Genomic DNA, 23,865 nt, shown 5'->3' on the forward strand with positions numbered 1-23,865 from the left:
TCTTTCCCACTTTAATATTTTCTTGTTAAATATTTGCATCAGTATTCCTTAGAGATATTGTTCTGTAGTGGAGATTTTTAGTAATTTTGGTGTCATAGATCTCTTGACAGTCTTGAATCTTATAGACTGATTCAATTCTACTTGGGCCTTGTTTTTCCCCCTTAGTTTCTCTTTATCTGTAGTTAATTTTCCTTTTTGATTTTGGTAATTTAGTTTCTTCTCTTCCCCTTTACTTAGAACAATGAGCTGTTTGTTAGGGTTTTTATAAGTTCAATGGAGTTTTCCATTTATTTTTAGTATTTTCTATTTTATACTTCTCTGATTATTTTATATTTGTGTGCTTTGTTGCTTTTTCTAGATTTTTAAGGTGTTTAATTCATTGATCTATTCTTTCTATTTCTTGTTGTTGCTAATGAAATGGTTTATTTAAGAAATACAAATTTTCTCCATAAGGAAATGGTGTGTTCTCACATTGCCTATTTTTTTTAAGCTTCTTTCTTCTATGATTTGTTTTTTGACTTACACATTCTTTAGGATTATGTTATTTAGATTCCATTCAAGTTTGGATACTTTCTTCAAGAGTGCCTTATTGATAATTTTAATTTGGTTGCATTCAGTAAAGGATAGTGTTTACTTTTCTGCTTTTCTGCTTTTGTTTATGAGGTTGTTGTTTTTTTAATGTCCTTATATATAAGAAATTTTTGTAAAGGTTCCATTCAAAGCTGAGAAATATGTGTGTGTGTCTTTGAATTCCCATTTGATAATTGCCAGAGTTCTATCATATCTACTTTTTTTTAAAGAATCCTATACAGATTGTTAACTTCCTATGTTTATTTTTATTTTTATTTTTTTTTTTTAGTGAGGCAATTGGGGTTAAGTGACTTGCCCAGGGTCACACAGCTAGTAAGTGTTAAGTGTCTGAGGACGGATTTGAACTCAGGTCCTCCTGACTCCAGGGCCGGTGCTCTATGCACTGCGCCACCTAGCTGCCCCCCTATGTTTATTTTTAATGTTTTTTAGATCTGTTTAGGTCTGAAAAGGACATATTCTGGTCTCTAGTTAAAAATGTGCTCTTTCCCTGAAATTAGATTGATATTTCTTTTCAGTGTTTTAATGCTATACCATTTGGTTTATAGTGCTTATAAGTACTGATATTATTTAACTAACTATGGTGCTTTTCAGCATAATATAATTTCCCTGTTTATTTCTTTTTACCATATTTCTTTTTATTGTTATCTGGATTTACAATCAGCTTTTTTTTATTCACTGGGAATACGATAAATTATGTTGCAGTCTCTGATTTTTAATATGTATGAATCTTTATGTATATATGCATTTCTTATAAGCACCATTTTCTAAATTCTGCTTTGTAAATCCAATCTGCTATTCTCAATTTTATTAGTGAGTTGATCCCATTCTAATTCCTTCTTATGATTATGTATTTTTCTTTCACCAAGTCTCTTTTTCTCTCCTTGTCCCATCCATCCCCAATTTTTACAAAGAAAAAGAATGAGTTGAAAGAAAGGGTGACTGTGGGCAAGTCACTGTGACCCTGGGCAAGTCATTTAACCCTCATTGCCCTGCAAAAAAAAAAGAAAGGGAATGGGATCAAAATTATTCATCTATAATTGAAATCATCTTATCCTGATTCTCTGTCTCTTCTTAGGCCCCACTTATTGGTTCCTATACTTTATTTCTTTTATAATTATCCCATTATATTTGAAATGTTTAACTTGTAATTATTTCCTCCTTAACTTTAAATTCTCTCTTTCTAAAAAACAACAAAACTTTGTCTTCCAAATTCTCTTCCTCCGCCCCCCCCCCCAATTCAAGCAATTTATTATAAGCTATACATGAGCAGGCATGCAAAACATTTCCACATTAGCAAGGTTGTGAAAGAAAACAGACAAAAACAAAACTTCAGATAAAGGAACTACCCAAAAAAATTATGCTTCAATCTGTATTCAGATACCGTCAGTTCGCTCTCTGTAGATGGATTACATTTTTCATAAGACCTTCAGAGTTGTCTTGGATCATTGCATTGCTGAAAATAACCAAGTCATTCACAGCAGATCATCTTACTAAATTCTCTTAAACTCTTCTTTCCCATTTTCCTATTCCTACTTATTTAGCTTCTGAAATTAATGCCCCAAACTCTTTGTGTCTTGGTGTGTGAATATTTATATCCTTTGTCCAGTTTAAATGAGTGAGGTTCATTAGATGAATGAGTGAATAAAAAAGTATTTATTAAGCACTTACTATGTGCAAAGCGCTGTGCTAATCCCTAGGGATATAAACAGAAAATTAAGATAGACCCTACTCTCAAGGAGCTTACCTGACTAATGGGGAAGACAGTATATAGCAAAGGATATAAGGAAGATAGGAAATCAAATTTAAAAGTATAGCAGCAAAGCAGAAGGTTATTCTTACTTCATCTTTATTTTCATTTCTACTCATTAAGTCATATAAATTTCTGATGTTAAAGCATTTGACCATGCCAAGGATTTTGGAAGCAAGGATTTTCTATGGCTACTGAAGCCATAAAATCAGTTGCCCGGCCACAGAGTGTTTGTTTCACAAGATGATGGGAAGAGTGTTGGGCTAGAAAGAGAACCAGTGGTTGATGGGATGCTAGAGGGAGTTATAGTGCTGCCATTCCCAGGTCTCTTGGGCTTAGCTGCCTATAATGGCAGTTAGTTAATAGTTGGTGATGGAAGTAGTAAGAAAGGTAGCTTCCTCCATAGTAATTTCTCCTTTCAGTGATGTCTTCACTGCCTGGTCATTGCTATTCCCAAGGCTCTTGAGTTGAGGGTCCTGGACCATCTCCATTGGGGTATGAAAGGAGGTCGTGATCAAGGTTATGGTGGTAGCTTGACTTGTCTGGTACAGGCTGCCTCCTGTGTGTATCTCAGGGTATCTTGCCTATTTCAACTAGGCTAATTTCCACTCTTAATGCCTGGTTTCTCCCCTACAGTGACTCTCATGTTTGTGTATTCCTATTTTAGTGCACCCAAATTATGAAAGATAAAAAGCTCCTCCCTTTTCCTCCTCATTGCTTCCCTAATCAGTACCTTTTTTCCTTCTTTTTTCCCTACCAAAAAGACTAACAAAACAAAACCATACTCATCTGCTGTGTTTACTTTTCTGTACACCTTCTGTGAATGTTGAAGAGAGAGGGATGCTTTTCTTTTATTCACTTGGATGGTCGTTTTGTTGATCTGAGTTAAAGTCCTTCACAGTTGATTATCTTTAAAATATTGCTGTTACTGTGTATGATGTCTTGGTTCTGCTCACTTCATTTTGCAACAATTTACATAAGTCTTTCCAGAATTTTTGGAAACTGTCCCATATTCTTTTACCATATATCATAATTCGTTTAGCCATTCCCCAATTGTTGGGCATCCCCTTCATTTCCAATTCTTTGCTAACACAAAAAGCGCTACTATAAATATTCTTGAACATATGAATCCTTTTCTTTTTTTTTATATTGTGGACTGCAACATAATTTATCATAGTTGTAGTAGTATTACTGAGTCAAAGGATATGCAAAATTTAAAAGCTTTCCAGAATGGGTGAATCTACAACTCTACCAGCATTGCATTATTTTACCTATTTTTCCATATCTCCGGTGTTTTTCATTTTCCTTTTCTGTCATCTTAGCAAATTTGATGGGCATGAGGTGGTACCCCAGAGTTATTTTAATTTATATTTTTCTAATTACTAAGTTATATAGAGCATTTTATATGATCATTGATAGCTTTGACTTATTCCTCTGAAGACTGCCTGTTCATATCCCTTGACCATTTATAAATTGGGGAATTACTTTATCCTTATCAATTTGGCTTTGTTCCCTATATATTTGAGAAATAAGACTTTTATCAGGGAAATTTGACACAAAGACGTTTTCTTAGTTTAGTGCTTCTCTTCTTATTTTAGCTGCATCAGTTTTGTTTGTGCAAAATTTTTTCACCTCTATGTAGTCAAAATTTTCCATTTTACCTCCTTTGAACCTTTCTATCCTTTGCTTGGTCATGAATTCTAACCCCTATCCAGATATATGACAGATAATTTCTTTCATGCTACACTAATTTGCATATGATATCACCCTTTATGCCTAAATCATGCACCCATTTTGAGCTTATCTTATTAAATTCTGTAAAATGTTGGTCTATGCCTAGTTTCTGCAGACTACTTTCTGGTTTACATAGGAGTTTTTGTCAAGTCCTGAGTTCTATAAATTTCTTATAACCTGAGCATATTGCTTTGAATTCAGTCCAATATGAGTGCCTCCTTATGCCAGTTGAGACTAGCTTTGAGTGTCCTATGAATTAGCAAATTGCATCTTACTCTTTTAGAGTGATGCATATTTCTCAAATTTGTGGAAAGGTACTTCTTGAAAGACTGGTCAGATATTTTTATGCTCTAAAGCAAAGCTTCTTATATTGTGGGTTGTGACCTCCATGTGGGGGTTTGGAAAAAAATTGGTAATAGTAAAAGTTTATGTGTACTTCTTTTATATAACTGTATACCTGGGATTGTGTAAAAATTTCTCATGCTAAAAAGGGTCTCAAGTGGAAAAAAATTTAAGAAGCTCTGCTCTAAATTTGAGGAAAAGCATTGAATACCATATTATATAATAGTCACACTTTTGAAAATAATGTCTGAGATTATATCCAGTTCTGAAATTTTATATTTTGGTGGGAGGGGGGTCACAATATGTGATTTCACTGGGCTAGGGGCCTTCTTCATGAAGAAACAGTCTACCAATATAGACTTGTAGTTTTAATTGTTTAGGGAAATGGGAAGTCAACTGACTTGCTTAAAGTAACAGCAGAAGTAGGACTAGAACCCGGGTCTTCCTTAAAAAGGACAGTTCCCTATCCATTATCTCTCATTGCCTCCCATTTAATATTTAAGCATTAAAGATCATTGACTAATAATAAGCTAAGTAAGGACTCAGCTGAGGAGCCAAGTGTTTCATTCAACCAAGGATTCTTCCTAAGTTTACATTTTGGGGAAAATGTCTAGACAGAAGGCTGAGTGCCTTCTGTCCATCCCCCACCTGTTAATTTTGTGTGATAATCCTTAGCCCTATTTCTTTTCCTTTCTGACCTCTACCCTAATTACTCTAGGGCAGGATTAAGTAAATCTTTGTTCTGTCTTTAAGTTATTTCACAACTTGACTCTAAGTGAAATTCCAGGTTCTGAATTGACCTGTAGGCATCAGTGTCCACAATATATTCATTCTATTCTGTACCACGGTATGCAAATAAATGGGAAAATCCTCCGATATTGCACACTATTTTATGTCATATGTGCATATTGTTGTTAATAGGAAAAATACTTATATTTGTTTCTATTCCATAGCCTCCTCCACAGATATATGATAAACAGCTGGATGAAAGAGAACATACCATTGAAGAATGGAAAGGTAAACATATTGAGAAAGTAAAGTAAAAGTCTTTTTTTGTTGTTCTTTCATTAAGAATAAGAATGTGACATGTCTAAAAACTCAGAAGATACATTGAAACATCTCCTACTTAATGTAACAGTAATTAGCATTGAAATTATCCAATAATATCCAATCTAATATTCTTTAAATCTTCAACAATCCTTACATTCTATTATTAATGCTGCCCTTCTCCAGAACAAGATACAACAAAAGGAAGCAAATATTTATTAATTACCTACTATATGCAAGGCACTGTGACAAAATAAATAACAGACCCTTCCCTTGAGGAGTTTATACTTGATTAGGTGGTACAAGCTGAAAACAGATAAATAAAGACAAGCTATTTTAGAAGGGGTCAAGGATTGACCTGAGCTTTGAAGGAAGCTAAGGTTTCTTTGAAGTAGGGATGCCAAAGGAATGCAAGCCAGGCAAGGTCAGTCCGTTGCTAGTCAACCAGCATTTACTACTGTCTTCCAGGAACTGTGCTAAGTGCTGGGGATACAAAATAAGGTTGCAGCCCATGAGAAGCTTACAATGCAATGGGGATATAACATGAAAACAACTAGGTACACATATGCAGCATAGATCTGGGGACAGGAAAGGTCTCTTAAGAAGACTAAGCTGAGTCTTTTTTTTTTTTTAGTTTTTTTAGTGAGGCAATTGGGGTTAAGTGACTTGCCCAGGGTCACACAGCTAGTAAGTGTTAAGTGTCTGAGATCGGATTTGAACTCAGGTCCTCCTGACTCCAGGGCCGGTGCTCTATCCACTGAGCCACCTAGCTGCCCCGACTGAGCTGAGTCTTAAAGGAACCAGGAGCCAGAGACAAGGAAGACACTCCAGGCAAGGGTACAGCCAATAAAAAAGCATGGAGTTAGGCAATGGAATGATATCTTGTGGGTTTTTCTTTTGCAGATTGTGGTTTACTAATGGATTTGGAGAACTGTTTCAATCTCCAGGACCCATCAAAACTCAACAACTACCTAAATTCTAAGAACTTGAATTGACTGTTAAATTGAAGGTGCTCTTTGTAGAAATTCTCAACACAATTAAAGTCTAGTCATCATCACAGCCAGTCTTGTGTTCTATACATAATAAATAAATAGAAAACAATTAAACAAGAATCTGATGCTGGTCATCATAGCTTTCAACATCTCCTGTGTTTGACGTTCAACTCTCTAGCTGCTGATATTTCTTCCTCCACCCTCACCTCTCTTTTCTCCTACTTTAGTCCTCTTTTGCTATCCTGTGTAGTGATTTGGTAAGAGAAAGTGCCACCACCCACATTTGAGTTTCAAGTTTTATTATTGCTATAAAATGCTTTATGCTGGCTTAAAAAAAAAAAAAAAGGTAGGAAAGGGCCAGATTGTAAAGAGTGTTAAATGCCAGATGGAGGAGTTTTTATGCACATGTAATCAAAAGTGATATGTGGTGGAGAAATTCATTTTGAGGAGAAATCTTAGATTAAAACTACTTTTATCAACACACACACAAAAATGCATCTAGCGTCTGAATAGAATGTGGTATATGGAAAGAGCCCAGACAGAGTGAGAATTAGCACATTTAAAAAATTTTTTTTTTTATTTTTAGTGAGGCAATTGGGGTTAAGTGACTTGCCCAGGGTCACACAGCTAGTAACTGTTAAGTGTCTGAGGCTGGATTTGAACTCAGGTACTCCTGACTCCAGGGCCAGTGCTCTATCCACTGCACCACCTAGCTGCCCTGAATTAGCACATTTTAATAAAAAATTTAGCTCAAATTTTTGATTACCCATATCAAACATTATTGATTTGGTAGGAATGGTTAATGGATTGATGACTACATAGTCATGAATGAGTTAAGCACCTTATGAGTTCTTTTTTTTTTTTTGGTGAGGCAATTGGGGTTAAGTGACTTGCCCAGGGTCACACAGCTAGTAAGTGTTAAGTGTCTGAGGCCGGATTTGAACTCAGGTACTACTGAATCCAGGGCCGGTGCTTTAACCACTGCGCCATCTAGCTGCCCCCACCTTATGAGTTCTTAAAAGTTCTTAGTATGTAAATATCTTCTATTTTCTGTTAAACACTGTTGCCCAGGACCTATAGAAAAATGCAGCTGCATGGATATGATGAATCAATTAAATGTAACTAAAAAAACTGAAGTGTTTATATTTGATTTGATGAGATATATATAGGTTCCTCCATAGACATATTTGTTGCAAAGTAGAAATCTATAGCAAAGAAGTCTGTTTAGTATTGGTATTCCTGAGAAGTCCATCTCATTGAACAATGCCTCCCCTTAAGTTATGCTGTTAGGTCCAAGAGAGATGACTTTATCTTTGTCTTCTCAAAAAAAGTAGTGTCTGGGGGCAGCTAGGTGGCGCAGTGGATAGAGCACCAGCCCTGGAGTCAGGAGTACCTGAGTTCAAATTCAGCCTCAGACACTTAACACTTACTAGCTGTGTGACCTTAGGCAAGTCACTTAACCCCAATTGCCTCACTTAAAAAAAAAAAAGTAGCGTCTGATGGGCAGGCAGAGAAGAAGCTCATCTGTGTTTGTTTACTAAGGGCAAAAGAGAATTTGAAGAAGTCTCTTTTGGCTAGTCAGATTGCTAAAAAATGAGAGCCTGCTGATGAAACCTGGGTCCAAATTGGTCCATCCAGACTTGTAGCTTAGTATTGAACTCTGAGAAACTCCCCATCCTGTCTCTCTTACAGATGAACTCTCAGGAAAGAAATAGTATGTATGTTCTTTTACTATTTGAAAGACTATCTTAGCATATGAATTTAGGATGAACTGGAAGAAATTAGAAATGAGATGATCTATAAACAGCTGAATATGGAAATGTAGAATTGGCAAGACTAGGTGAATAATTAGACAGAAGACATAGGGAGAGAAGCAATGGTTTGCAATAATGGGCAAATTTGGTATCAATTTGGACATTAAGTTTTTGTTTCAAGTATTGTCAAGACATAAATGGAGGAGTTCTGTGGGCAGCTAGAGATTTGTTGATTGACTTATTGAGATAAAGAGGGGTTGAGGTCACAGATGGAATTTGGGAAGCCTCATGGATATTGAAACCTTTCCTCCCTATACCAATATCCACAGTTGCTGCAATATTTGCAGTTGCTAATCACAGAATCCTAGAATTTGAAAAAAAAAAAAACAACTCAGAGGTCATCTTGTCCAATTCTCTACAGCCTCCATGGGACAGATAATATGTTTCTATCTTCATGAGATATTCCCTGATACACCCAATATATGTAATCTCTTCTTGCTTTCAAAGACGCATCACAGTCTTCCTCTTCTCTGTGGAGTATTTTTGTGAAAATATGGAGATTTATGTAAATTAATATTTACTCAGGATGAGAGGACATGAAAAAGTGGAAGTATTGGTACTGAAGAAATAATAAAGTATTATTTGTGTATTTGTCTTCTTTCTCCTCCCTGTAAGCTCCTTTGAGGTCAGGGATCATAGCCAAATGCTTAATATCTTAATTATTAATGTCTTAATCATTATTATCAATATTTGTATTAATAATATAAATCACCAGGTTAAGTGCCTTGCAATAATAGACTTTATAAATAATAATTGAATGAATAAGTTGGCTGAATGAGTTAATGTTGAATAAATAACATCAGCAGGGTGGGTATAGGAAGAAAGTAATGAAAGAGTACAAAAAGAAATGCTTGTCAGTTTTCATTTTACCCCATCCCATCAAAAAATGTCATTTGTCATTGAATGATGAAATTTCTCTGAAGGCTGAACCCAAGAGCAATCACCTTGACATTTATTTCTTACAGAACTGATCTATAAGGAAGTAATGAATTCTGAAGAAAAGATTAAAAATGGAGTTGTAAAAGGACAACCTTCTCCTTCAGGTACTCAGGCCCAGTGTATAATTAATTGTTTTGTATGTTGTCTGCCATTGGCCAGTGAGCACTTGTGAAAAGCAGGATTGATAGCACTTTAACTAACTGGACTCAGGATGACAATGCCCTCATGACTATTTTAATTGGGATGTTTAGGGTTTTTTTATTGGGTTATAATGTTTTAAAAAAAACAAACACACAACCCAGTAATTTGAATAGTCATTTTAACCCTTTCAAGGTCACCTACTACCTCTCTAAAATCATGTTATATATATTATATATATTACTTGTGATATATAGAATGTGTATTTTATATATAATTATAATATAATTGTGCTATGACTATTTATGTAACAATGTCTCCGAACTACCTCCCCCATTCATCTTTAGTTTGTAGGTTTAGGACTCCAGAGGGGTGACTACTACCTAGTTTAAGTAGGTGGGTCTGTACTCCTAAAATTGCTCATAAGCCCCTTCTAGTGAGCTTATTTTTTTGCCAGTACACACACTTTTTTTTTTTTTAAGCAAAAGCATTTACTCAAAGGGAATAGTAACAATAGTAACTACAAAATATCCCATTTCCACACTTTCCCTTCCCAAATAATCTGGGAAATCCTTTTCCCAAAATACAACACCCATAGAATAAACATTCATAAACTCACAGTATGGTGATATTGGAACACATATGTGGGGAATATATGTGACTGAACATTCCCTAATATCTACAGGGCTCCAATATCTTTTCTTAGTGAGTCCTCATGCTGTTTTCCACGAGTTGGGGTAGATGGGTCTGTGCCTCTCCATAGCCATAGCTTTGACTACTGATTTCCAGAGCTAGTTCTTTTTTTTTTTTTTCCCAGCAGGTCAATGAGGGTTAAGTGACTTGCCCAGGGTCACACAGCTAGTAAGTGTTAAGTGTTTGAGGCTGGATTTGAACTCAGGTCCTCCTGACTCCAGGGCCAGTGCTTTATCCACTGCGCCACCTAGCTGCCCCTTAGTTCTCTTTTTAATCCATAGTCAGCTGTTTTCTTTCTACCAGAAGTCATACTCCTGGAAGCTACATCTCACCTGGAACTCTTCCTCAATGTGTCTTCCTTCTCCTTGTTGTATGTATCTCAATCGTGTCTCAAACTCTCTCTAACTTTTGAATTGTTTCTAGGGTTTAATAGGCTTAGCTTCTGGAAAGGCCTTCAAGGGCAAGGCCAATCTTTAGTCAGCCATGCTTCCAAGTCAATCACAGAACTCCTTCATACTTCATCAAGTTATGGCAGGATATAGATAAACCTTTTTACTTCATTAGCATACTGATGCCTCTTTAGTTCTGTTATCTGTCCCTCACTTTATATGATGATATCAGCTATGGGGAGGAAGGACCAACCCCTCCTCCCTGCTACTTTTATGTCCTATGCTATAATATGTGTTGGATGGATGGCCAAATGTTTCCTCAAGTTACTGCTTTTTTAAAGTGAGTGTTCTTATGGCAGCCATGAAATGTTGGGGCATAAGGAGGGAGATGCATGCTCCCCAGACATGTTTACCGCCATGTGACAAGAAGCCAAGCTGAAGAGGGAGTCCTTGTGTGGGGGAGGGTCTCTAGATGGTCTCCTTCACAGATGTTACACACGGCCTCCTGGAAGATCTCTCTAAGCACTTGGGGAAAATCTGGCCTGATCATCCACATGGGAAAGATCAAGATCAAGAATGTCCATTTCCCAGATTATAACAGGGAATAATGTTTTTTGTTTTTATTTTCGGTAAGGCAATTGGGGTTAAGTGACTTGCCCAGGGTCGCACAGCTAGTAAGTGTTAAGTGTCTGAGGCTGGATTTGAACTCAGGTACTCCTGACTCCAGGGCCGGTGCTTTATCCACTGCACCACCTAGCTGCCCCATAACAGGGAATAATGACAGTCAAAGACAAAACTTTAGAATCCTTGGATTTTCGACTTAGAAGGGAGACTACAGATGATCATGGATCATAGGCTGAAAGAAACCTCGGAGGACATCAAGTCAACCCCCTGCTTTTGCATTTGAGGAAACAGATGAGCAGAGACACGTCAGTAATTGGCCCAGTCATACAGGTCATGTCAGAGACAGGATTCAAACAGAGATTCTCTGACTCCAGACTCATAGGATCATAGTTTCGGAGCTAGAAGTGTCCTCAGAAGCCATCTAGTACCAGCCATCTCTTTGAACAGAAAAGCTAAATTCAGCCCAGGATCGTTATGTGACTTTTCCAATACTGTCAACCCAAGTCCTCTAAGTCCAGATCATTAATTCTCGATTTAACCCTAAACTTCTGTTCTTTTCATTCTCAATAAACACCATTTTTTTACAAATGAGGAAAGGGAGAACCAGAGAAGAGAAATTACTTGTCTGTGGGTAGTAAATGAAAGTGCCAACATTTGAATTCATGTCTTCTGACCCCCAAACTAATTTTCTTTCTACTCCGTTCTGCTTCTCTGATAACAGAGAGATGTTAATCTAGTTAAGCATTGTTTCTAGGTGACACTGTTTCTAGATGACATGGTGGTTATACCTGGATTTGGGCTTTGATTTTAAAATGTGACTAGAAAACAATGAATGTACCTCTGCAGAATAGTAGTTGGTTTTGAGATTTATGGATAAAATGACTGTATATTCTGAAAAAAAAAAGTCAATCTAAATAAATTGTGCTTCTCTCACTATCAGACTTCACTCGCATGATGATTTCCTTATAAATGACAGCATAGCTACTTGTTTTCTGAATTGATTTACAGTGATTATCCATGGCATTTCACATTACAGAAAGAGAATTTGTTTTTAACAGCATTTCACCTAAAATGGAAAAAAAATGCTCACTTAAAAATACAAGACATTTGTTCCTTTTTTGCTCATACCCTTTTTATTTCACTGTCTTAATCAAATTTATTCAACTGGAATCACTTATTTCAAAATAACTCAAGTAATTTATTTCTTCCTGAAACAATGGATTTTTTTCAACATAATTATGAATTTTCATCTCAGAAACTTAAGTAGTATGTTACTTTGTTCTTTTTTTTTCCCCCGCGGGGCAATGAGAGTTAAGTGATTTGCCCAGGGTCACACAGCTTGTAAGTGTTAAGTGTCTGAGGCTGGATTTGAACTCAGGTCCTCCTGAATCCAGGGCCAGTGCTCTATCCACTGAGCCACCTAGCTGCCCAGGCCCTGTGTAGGTTTTCCTAAATGTGGATAAGTCTCCAACTCTCCTTCTAGTACTCAGTGTACAATACGGGCATCCAATGTAGAACACCACAGAAAATGTGTAAGATGCCGAGGATTCACAGAACCCTATGAACAAATGCAGTAATATAAATGCCTCAAATACCTCATTAGAGTTTACCCAGAAGGTAAAGAAGGACACGTTGGAGGACTACTGAGCAAATACTCTTATTCACCTTGTAAGTAACTCATGGCAGTGTCAGGGGTTGGCCAAGTCCAGATGTCCTGTCCTCCATCATGTGACTCTGGTACTCTGTAGCTATAGAATTCATGTTGGGGGTTCTCTTCTTTTTCTACGGAACTCTTTGTTGAGGAAATCTCTCTCTCTCTGGAATCTCTTGCCTAATCACTTGAATTTAGGAGCCTCTGAATTTAGCACAGCCTATTTAGACCATCAGGGAGACTTTATCACTCTCTGAACTTGAAAGTTGGGCCCTCAGAGCAGGCTACTGCTCTTCCCCTGGGTTTTGAGGGTAACCTTAAAGAACTGAGAATATCTTTCTAATGCTCAATCTCCCATTCCAGTGTGTTTTACCTACTATCATTTGTTGGTTATTTCTTCACTATCATTTAACTAGTACAGGTTAATATTATCCCTACATCCTAGTGATTAATCACTGATCCAGTGATTAATGTCCCTCTATTATTTTACCAATTAGCATCAATTATTTTGTTTGTTTTTTAAGTGAGGCAATTGGGGTTAAGTGACTTGCCCAGGGCCACACAGATAGTAAGTGTTAAGTGTCTGAGTCCAGACTTGAACTTAGGTACTCCTGACTCCAGGGCCAGTGCTCTATCCACTGCACCACCTAGCTGCCCCTAGTATCAATTAGTTTTTACAAAGGTATATTTGCTGAAAAAATAAAGTAGGAACAGAAATTATAAAGCATTCCTTCCTACACCCCAGGGCACACTCTCTCCTCTATCACCTCATTCCCTAGGGAGCAAGAGTAGGGCTGTGGAATGTGGAATCCTTTGGGATCTAACCCAGCAGTGATTATTCTCGTAGCTGAGACACCATGTCTTGTCACCAAGGAAGTGATTCTCTCTATCAGCTATACTATATTTGTGGAAGTGAACTTGGTGGGGCAAATGCTTTGTAGTAACTTTATGCATAAAGTATATGCATATCCATAATACACAGCAATAAGTCGTAAACAACAAAGCAAAAAAATTGCTGGTTCAATCCTCTTGTCTTATAATAAGTCCCATACCTTTCATCAACTGAGACCTCACTTTCCTTGGTTCAGTATCTTTGTACAACTGAGGGACAGTCTCTTTTGCTCAGAGTTCAGTGAGGTGAAAGTCTATCCTTTCTCTTCACTTGCTCTTTGGAAGACCCAACTAACTGTCCTATGGGTGGTTGTATTGAATAGTATATGTAAAGCCTCCTCCATTCACCTGCGCTGTTTGCTAACCAGCCAAGTTGCCCAGTCTCTGAACAACATTGTATGGGTTAGCTTCCATCTCTCAGCTAACTTGTGAGTCTCTTTAATGCACAGGTTTCTCAATAGAACTCCTATCTACTTCTTGAAGGGTTTAATATTATGCATTTGAATCCTATTATCTTTTGCTTCTCCTAGAGCTTTTCTGTACTGAAACTAGGATTTGTTGGTAGGCCTCTTTTAGCTGTTCTCTCAACTTAGAGATGTACCTCTTGAGTAGTTGCTTCATCTGAAATTCCAAAATATGTCTTTAGTTCTTGGCTAAACATAAGCAAGTATGGTTTAAAGCCTTTAGCATGATCCCTGGTGAAACTGTATGTATATACTAGAAGTGACACATTCAAATCCAGCGAGCAGAACAAAAAGTGTTGGTCTGAGAGGTCCCAGAATGTTTAATGACAGCCAGTTGAAATGTTTAGGATGTTGGTTTTCTTGTGCATGGTAAAGAGTAGTTCAAGGCTTTTTAAAAATGGTCAGTCAGGGGGAAGCTAGATGGCACAGTGGATAGAGCACCGGCCCTGGATTCAGGAGGACCTGAGTTCAAATTCGACCTCAGACCCATGACATGTTCTAGCTGTGTGACCCTGGGCAAGTCACTTAACCCTCATTGCCCCACCAAAAAATAAAAATTAAATTAAATTTTTAAAAAAGGTTAATCACCATTAATAAATTATTTCTTTCTTTCTAACTCTTTCTAGATATAGAGAGTCAATACAAATAAGTTCCAAAGACTTGAGGGAACTTTTTATAATTCACCAAATGTGAAGTATGAATTTGTAATGGTTTTGTAAACATGTGTCATACTTGAAGGTGAAATCTGTAGCCATATTGGGTTGGTAAAATCTGGGTTTTTTACCAGTCCCAGAGCATGTTCTTGACCTGTTTATTGAAAGCACAGTCATAACAAGTAATATTCTGTAATGAAAATGGTACCAATGACTTTTTTAACCAACATATAGCAGAAAAAATACATATAGAGGGCATTAAAAACTTGCTCATAAACATATAGCACAACAATAAAATTCAACAATATTTTCATGTCAGTATCAGGTAGCATACTTAGCTAAACTAGTCTTTATATTTCCACAAAATGAAAGATATAAAAATACTGAAAGAAAACCACTGAGATTAGAAAAGCTAAAGAGAAAATTTAGGGCCAAATGCCCTATGGTATGAATTACTACTACTTAAAAAATTAGGCTGAAAACCTTTTTTTTTTCAAAATTGCCCTTTTGAAAAAAATTACTTGACAATAAAGATATGGCAGAAATCTTTCTACTGGATTACATTGCCTCCAGCAGTCTAGCAGTGTGCAACAAAATTTGCAAAAATAATTGATGGGAATAAACCCTAAATATTTTTCATCAAAAATAAAAAAAGAAGAGGTGTGTCTGTTCAATGATTTTTAATAGTGTCACATGTAATTATACAAAACTGGCAGTGTCCCTAATTTCCAATAATAGGGGAAAGATCCAATAGTGTCACATTCATCACAAAAAAAGAAAAAAAGACTTATTTGTACAAAATTTTCTAGTAGCTATTTTTATAGTGTCTAAGAATTGGAAATCAAAGGAATGTCCATCAATTGGGGAATGACTAAACAAGCTATAGTATATGATGGTGATAGAACATTATTGTGCTATAAGAAATGACAAGCAGGATGATATCCGAAAGGCCTGGAAAGATTTGTATGAATTGATGTATAGTGAAGCGAGCAGAATGAAGAAAACATTATGCACAGTGACAGCAATATTGTTTGATGAAAAACTGTGAATGACAACTATTTTCAGCAATACAATGATCCAAGATAATCATGTCACATTAGTATAATGGACCACCATAATGCAATGAGATTGCATGTAAGAAATACAAAGAAATCTGGAAAGACTTTTATGAAAAAATTTGAAGAGAAAAAATAGAAGAGGAAGAATGACACACATTGATTATAAAAGTAAAATGAATGAGAATGGACAAAGAATTCTGAGGTAACTGAAACTAATAGACTTAGTAAATGAAAAAGTGTTAATATGTTCATTAATCTAAATACAAATATTAAGCCAGTATAGACACTCGTACTAACCTTCAGTATTGTTTCTATTAAAGCAATTTTTTAAAATCCTGTTTTGACACATTTTAAATAGACGTCATCTGAAATCCTATTCTGATGTCTGGTTGTGGCATGGAGGTAATCATATGTTCTTTTTTTTTTTCAGTGAGGCAATTGGGGTTAAGTGACTTGCCCAGGGTCACACAGCTAGTAAGTGTTAAGTGTCTGAGGCCAGATTTGAACTCAGGTACTCCTGACTCCAGGGCCGGTACTCTATCCACTGCACCACCTAGCTGCCCTAATCATAGGTTCTTAAAAGCTGTACCAGCAGAGTGCAGATGCTGGAGGGTTCTGACAAATGGGAAAAATTTCAAGTACAGATCCAGTGATAGAAGACATTTATTATTCAGGGATCAACCTTGTAAATAAAGAGAAGCTTGTCATAAGAAAGTTGACCATGGGGCAGCTGGGTGGCAGAGTGGATAGAGCACTGGCCCTGGAGTCAGGAGGACCTGAGTTCAAATCCAACCTCAGACACTTGACACTTACTAGCTGTGTGACCCAGGGTAAGTCACTTAACCCCAATTGCCTCACCCCCGCCCCCCCCCAAAAAAAGGAAAATAAAAAGGAAGAAAGTTGACCATGAGATAATGAATTTTTTTGGATATGGAAAACAATGAAATTGATTTCTTCAGCCACTGGAGCAGAATATGGAGAAAGGGGTGCAGATGGTTCTAAGAATCACATATTAGATCAAATACAGCTATCTGCCTTTTGAATTTCCTATTATAAATTGTATCAGAAGATATAAAGAATTTTCTGCTAAATGGTGGGACAAAACATACATTCTAAGAGAGGCAAAAATGAATGGATAGGCTGGTTTTATTGTGGCAACAAGAAATATTATTTCATAGGACTTGTTCTGAAGATGAAATACGTTAGGAAACAAATCGATCAGTTTGAAAATATTTTCAGATTTTGTGCCAACATGTACAGAAGAGAAAGGAGAGAAATTCTTGGAAGAATTTGATCAGATCTTCCAAACTAAGTGGACACCACCTATCCTTGCCTATTTGGTGACTTCAGGGCCAAAGGTGGGAATATAAGGCAGGGTAAACCATCTTAGAAAATATAATTTAAGGTAAAGAAATTGAAGAGACCAAAGGCCTCAGAAGACATGGGCCTGTAAATAATGAATATTTTCTGCGAGAAGAAGAATGAAGGAACAGAATGAACACATTAAAGAACAAAAATCACACTAAAAAGTGAAATTGGCTCTGTCTCAACTGATAGAGTAGAACTAGTTGATGACTTATGTATTCCAGAACCCAATTTCTGTGTGCAGTTTAGACCATTAAATTAGTGTTAACTGGACTTAATTAGAGCAAGGTCAAAAGTTAGAAGAAAGGGCAAAGTAGGAAGTCATTGCATTCAATACTTATAGAAACCAATGAGATGAGATGTCAACTCAAAAAAAAAAGGGAAATGGAAAAAATAAAGACATTGATTATGGTATTGCCACTTCTTAGAGAAATTGGACTAATATAGTCTTGACAACAAGGAAGCCAAAAGGACTTTAGAAATTGTCTTAGTCACCAGATTTGCAAGATCTTGGCTGATTAGCAAGACATGGCAGCCAAGGGCAACGCCAATTTAGGATTCAGCTTCATTTGCAAAACTTTATGGAAGGAAGAAGACAACAGAGGTCTGGAAGCAGCATGACTTCTGTCTCCTCATTTCTGTGATCTCACTCCTACAGGTCTCCTGAATTCTCTCACCTTCACTTGTGTGACTTAACTGTGCTAAATAAAGAACTCTTGCATCATTCGCTGGTCTGGCTCTTTTGAGAACCCCTTCTAAGGCCTCAAATCTACTTTAGCAGGGCCATATGGGTTATTGCCTCTTGTTATGAACTTAAATATTTTCTATTGAATGTTCCCATTCTCTCTTCTTCCATAAGGTAATAACCATATTTGGTCACATTTTTGTTAATCATTTCCTTGAGGTTCTCAAAGTTATTTGCAAATATTCAGATTTCTGTGTTCTATAGAGCTCTTCATTTTACAGATTAATAGGATGAGAATTTTTTAAAGCCAGGTGGTAAATCAATAATAATGCTAAATTTGGAATAGAGGGTTCTTGGGCAAGTCTGTCTAGACAAAAGTCTACAAATAATTAACAAGTGTTCTCTTTTCTTTTACCCATTCTTGGTATGTCATTTCATAGGATATGCATTTCTTTTTTTATAGGTGGGAAGGCATGGGAATAATAAGGTATGGGGAGGAAACAATTATTTTGCAGCATCTTGTTGGACTAATCTATCAACCACCTGGTGGCCTTACATTAGAAAGTCCCAATTCCTATTAAAAGAGAAACAAGCTATGCAAGGACTTGGTAAAGTACACAGTCCCTTCTACTGTTTTAACAAGTATTTGTTGTCCTTGGATAAGAGTCCTAGAAGTTTTAACTAAAAGAATTCTTTTAAACTTCTTTCAAGTATTTGGACACTTCTCCTTGTCTTCTGCCCTTGAACATGGATGTTTTCTTATGAAAAATCCTGTCAGCTACATTCCAAATGCTCCCTTTTTCTTCCTTTGCTGATTTCCTTTCTTTGTTTATTCCTCCCTCTTCTGTGAAATGCTTTACTTACATATCCTAGCTTGTCACAAAATGCTAATGGTTGGCTGGATATTCCAAGGAAGCCTGAAAGGTTCTTAAAACCAATTCTATATGCTGAGAACCTGAAGCTGCTATTTATTGAGAGTAGCCTACCTTAACATGCTAAAAAAACAAATTGTTTTTGCCTTCAGTTTGGCCTTCTGTCTTTGACCCACTGTCACTAGACCCCTGTTAATGGGTAGACTTTGCGCAAGAGAACTCATTCCTCTTGGTTGAAAGAATTCCCTGACAATTTGGTGTCATATGTGGGTGACTGTGATTCCCTCTGAGTTAGTGGAATGATAGATACCTGGAACAGCTAGAGTGTGCATATGGTAAAAGATTTATCCATATTAATAGCCTCTCAAAGTGTTTGGTTTCCTCCTCCAACTCAGTCAGCAGTAAGAGCTATTTCCCCAAAATTTCTTTTGTCTGAAATAGATGAGAGTAAAACATATATAAAGAGGTTTAAAAGAGTGATGATTTAGTTGTTTGAAGGATATAGCTTTACAGAAAGGACACTTCTTTGCAGGGATTGATTTAGTCATTAACAATTTACCAAGGTTAGTACTACCAATTTAGGCAGCCAAACCTACTTTCCAAGATTTCTTTTGGGGGACGATAGAACACAAGGGTATTCTGATGCAGGAACTTTGTGCCCCAATGGGAGGAAGACTTTTTTTTTTTTGGTCTGGTAAACACCAGAGCTAGAACTAGCATGAAATTCACACTCCTTGATGTTAAGGAAAATCTTTTCTCAGTAAAATTAACAAGTCATTTGGTTGGGTTGCTAGAGTGTGTGAATAATAGCCAGTGATTGCATGAGCGAGTGTGTAAGCTCAACTGTATCTTGAGAGAAAATACTTGTAAAGACATGAAAGAAACTTATTTATAGCTCTCCTTGCAGTAAGAGTCCCTGACAGTCAATGGTTCCTGACCTACTCTGAGGATAACCCAGGTCCCTTGATACAACAAATCCTACTATCTGTACTTCTATAATATGGCCACTGTAGATAGTGACCAGTAGATATCCACAGTCTAGCCTGTGGATAACCTGGACCAGATGGGAAACCTACAAAGCTACCCTAGCCCAGTATTACCTCCTACTTGGATATTTTCCTTTCTTCAGAAACTCCCTTTGAAAAGACTCTAAAACAATGGTAAAAGATCTTATGCTCTGAGACTTTAGAGAAAATAATCAGGGTTTAGTTTATGTTTGTTTTATGTAATGTAGAGTATATCCTGGCAGCATGGCCTGTATTCTGTATCCTGGTAAATCCAGCTGATTTTTTTCCTGTGATATGATCAGCCAAAGGAAGAAGGGTGAAAAAGACAGGGGGTAGGGTGGGGACTTTTTTAGCTGAAAGCTTCCAAAGCAGATTGTCTCAGCTCTATATTCCTAATTCTGACTAAATTGGGGAGAGTGAGGAAGGGAAGGAGAGAGAGAGAGAGAGAGAGAGAGAGAGAGAGAGAGAGAGAGAGAGAGAGAGAGAGAGAAGAGGAAGAAGAAGAAGAAGAAGGAGAAGAAGAAGAAGAAGAAGAAGAAGAAGAAGAAGAAGAAGAAGAAGAAGAAGAAGAAGAAGAAGAAGAAGAAGAGAAAAGGAATTCCTTTCCCCATGAGAAGAAATTTTTGGCATTGCAAACTAAAGAGAGACTAAATTTTGTGACTGAAGTATAATATGTTTAAAGTGTATTTCAGAAAAAATACAAGGTGGGTCAAAAGTCATGATGTTGTTGTTTTTTTTTGCGTATGTATGTGTGTGGAGGGGAGGGCAATGAGGGTTAAGTGACTTTCCCAGGGTCACACAGCTAGTAAGTGTCAAGTGTCTGAAGTCAAATTCAAACTCAGATCCTCTTGAATCCAGGGCCAGTGCTTTATCCACTGTGCCACCTAGCTGCCCCTAAAGTCATGATGTTTTAATAACTTGAAAATTATTTTTTCTTTTACACCATTAACAAGATTTAATTTTTCACACATGATATAAATTTATTTCCTATATATACTGTATATGATGCTGTGGTATTGTAAATTAGATACAAAAATAAAGGAATTATTAAATATTGAAAACCTTTTGTGACTTTTGGCCCACCCTGTGTGACGGGACTGTGGTTTAAATGTGCTGAAATGTCCTAGTGCATATTTGGGGGCAGTATAGGGTTGTTAAAAGTAGGGACTCTGTGGAATTTTAATGCAAAACTGACCCAGACCCTTCTATCACTCTCTCCCTTCTCTGAGGAGCGAAAGATTTTATTGCCTTTGTGAAAGAATGCTCAGGCACTAAACAGAATGAAAGCCAGTTTAAAAGTGTTGTCTCCACTAATTGCAAAAGCAAAGGAAAACAGAAATTATAAGGAAGCTATTTTTCAGTTTGAAGACCAGAGAGTGTTGAAGAATTGCCTAGTATAGATATTAATTCTTCTCTCAAGCTTGGAAAGAAAGAGGTTGTTAAAATAAAATTGTAAATAATTTGTAAACGAACAAAATTTCATTTTAGGAGAGTATTTTACCATACTATTTATTTATCTTCTGTGAATGATTTAGTAGCCTGTAATTGCCTGGTGAAATTGAAAGCAAAATCATTCGAAAAGAATTAAAATAGACCATGCGATTCAAAGTTTTAAAGTAAGAAAAGAAATTAGAAGCATTTTACTTGGCACAATGAGAAATTATCTGTAAGTCTTTCAGTTCTGATCAGTGACAAGTTTTCAGTGAATTTGAGATGCATAAAAGAAGTGTGCTAAGTATACAAAATAGAGGTCCAATGGAGAGAAAGGAATCTAGTTCTGAAGATTTATTTGGACATGATTTAGAAGCATAGAAATTCAGGATTGAGCATGTAGCAGTATTGGAAAGAAAGTGGAAGAGTTAATTAGGCCATGATGAGGTTCAACCCAGTGCTTTTCAAGCTTTGACTTGAGTTGGTGGGAAAAAGGAGAAAGATAATTGGAGGAAGGTAGAGACTGATTGTACCATTACAGTTTGAATGAACGTAAAGTTCATTTAGAAGCCAATGAGAGGTATATGAAGATGCTCTAAAGGGTAAAGATTTATTTTTTTGGGGGGGGCAGGGCAATGAGGGTTAAGTGACTTGCCCAGGGTCACACAGCTAGTAAGTGTCAAGTGTCTGAGGTCGCATTTGAACTCAGGTCCTCCTGAATCCAGGACCAATTCTTTATCCACTGCGCCACCTAGCTGCCCTAAAAGGGTAAAAAATTTTAAAATGGAACTCAATTGTGATTCCCCGATAATAAGAACATATAACTAGTGGTTTTTCCACTCAAACCAGGGCAATACACAAAAGAAAGAAACCCAGGATTTAGGAAAGTGTTGCAGAAATTTTTAGACCTAATTGAGATGAAGTAAAATGGAAGAATTCCCATGAATTCCACTTGGAGAAATGCTTGTTTCTTCCTCAGGATTTTGGAATTGATTTTGAGATTTCTTATGATGTGGGAAATTTGAATCAATTGCTATACCTGAAAATGTTTTAGAAATGTCAGCTGTTATTATTTCAGATAGGTATTATGGCATAGTGGATACTTACCTAGCTTCGGGAGGTGAATGAAACCTGCGTTCAAGTCCCAGCGATAACATGATGGTTGTGTGACCCAAGCATTGCAAATGACATCTCATTGTCTTGAGCAAATTTCTAAGACCATCAATTACAGACCTGATGTTGATTTTCACTGGTAGCAAGCAGATATCCTACCTCAATGTAATCACTAGTCTGGTCAAAAAGATATTTTATTATATTAGTCATCGTTATGTTAATAATCACTTCTCACTGAAGGCTAGTTTTCTCATGTATATAGTAGTATCTATGCCCGAGTCTTGGCCAACAAAAATGTCTTTGAGTTTAGTCTAGTGAGAATTCTTGGGATTGCAGATTTAGTCATGTTTGTGTTCATTTTCTTAGCACAGGTGCAGCAGTGAACAGCAGCGAGAGCCTCCCTCCATCCTCTTCTGTCAACGACATCTCCTCCATGTCCACTGACCAGACCCTGGCATCTGACACTGACAGTAGCTTGGAGACCTCGGCAGGACCACTTGGTTGTTGCAGGTGACTAGCCGCCTGCCTGCGAAACCCAGCGTTCTTCAGAAGATGAGGAGACTGGAAAGATGCACAACCGTGCGTGTGGGATGTGCTAATGAAGAGAAAATGGGAAGGAAGAGAACAGAATCTAAAATTGAGACCAATCTTTCAGCTTGCTTCTTCTGCAGAGTTATGTATTGCAACTCAACCCAAGTGTATATTTAACTTATAATTGCTCTGCTTTCTTCTTCTTCTTCTTCTTCCAGTGATGCTTACTGCAGAAAACAAAATACACACACACACACACACACACACACACACACACAATTAAAGAAGCCTTTTCCCATAAAGTATACATGAATGGCTACCAAACCAGCAACCTGCGCCCACCCTCTCACCGGCATGGCAAGGTGTGCAATGGCCCCTGCATGTGTCTCTATCTTGCATCTACCTGCTCCTTTTGGCCTAGTCAGATGGATGTAGATACAGATCCACATGTGTCTCTCTACACACAGCACGGCATTTCCATAGAGATGATATAGTGTCTTTAGTGCTGCTCAGATACAGTACATAACTGTGTTACTCAGTGGTCCATTTCATGTGAACTCTTACTATGACATAAACCCATCTGTAATATCTTGCCAGCATATAAGCTGTTTAGTTTGTTAATTAAGTTGTATGTCTTATAAGAAGCTTTGTAAAAAGGGGGAAAATTTGTGAGTGAGCACTCTCAGATACTTGAAGATAATGTAGCATCCAAATTCGAGCTGATTAAAATGTTATCTGTATACCAGTTTGTAGAGAGGATATATGTGATGTCGTTTTATAGGGGGAGCAATGTCATGGAGGTGTGAAACTGGACCAGGCTGGAAAGGTGTGCAAGCACCATAGAGAGAAGCCAAGGTCTTCCTCATGTAGGGGAGAGGTCTGCATCCCAAGGGATGAGCCTCTCTCAAGTAGGACCGATGAGAGCACATTTTTTATCTCCTGGCTTATGTGTGTTTCAGGAAACTATTGTTGAATTGGGATCATCAGTGTACACATGTTGGCAGCCACACTCCATCGATCAAAGAAGATGGGTCTTCATGGTACTTCATCTATAGGAAGTTCACTATCGCCAGCCCTGATCCCTTTCTTAACTA

General features: G+C 37.1%; 1 protein-coding gene across 6 annotated transcripts in view; it reads left to right on the top strand.

The window, feature by feature from the left end:
* The window catches only part of MAPK10 (mitogen-activated protein kinase 10), a 162,715-nt gene extending 139,199 nt beyond the window's left edge, over positions 1-23,516 (top strand). For 5 of the 6 annotated variants that reach the window (XM_043969846.1, XM_043969848.1, XM_043969845.1 and 2 more), the window contains 3 exons: positions 5,368-5,431; positions 9,233-9,310; positions 22,612-23,516. In XM_043969846.1, the coding sequence (XP_043825781.1) occupies positions 5,368-5,431; positions 9,233-9,310; positions 22,612-22,754 (285 nt within the window). In that variant the 3' untranslated portion in view covers positions 22,755-23,516. Of the gene's footprint in view, positions 1-5,367; positions 5,432-9,232; positions 9,311-22,606 lie in introns of all 6 variants that reach the window. The other variant, XM_043969850.1, reaches the window with a different exon arrangement.
* Positions 23,517-23,865: the final 349 nt, after the last annotated feature.

The sequence above is a fragment of the Dromiciops gliroides genome, chromosome 6 (assembly GCF_019393635.1).
Source record: "Dromiciops gliroides isolate mDroGli1 chromosome 6, mDroGli1.pri, whole genome shotgun sequence".
NCBI classification, from domain to species: Eukaryota; Metazoa; Chordata; class Mammalia; order Microbiotheria; family Microbiotheriidae; genus Dromiciops; species Dromiciops gliroides.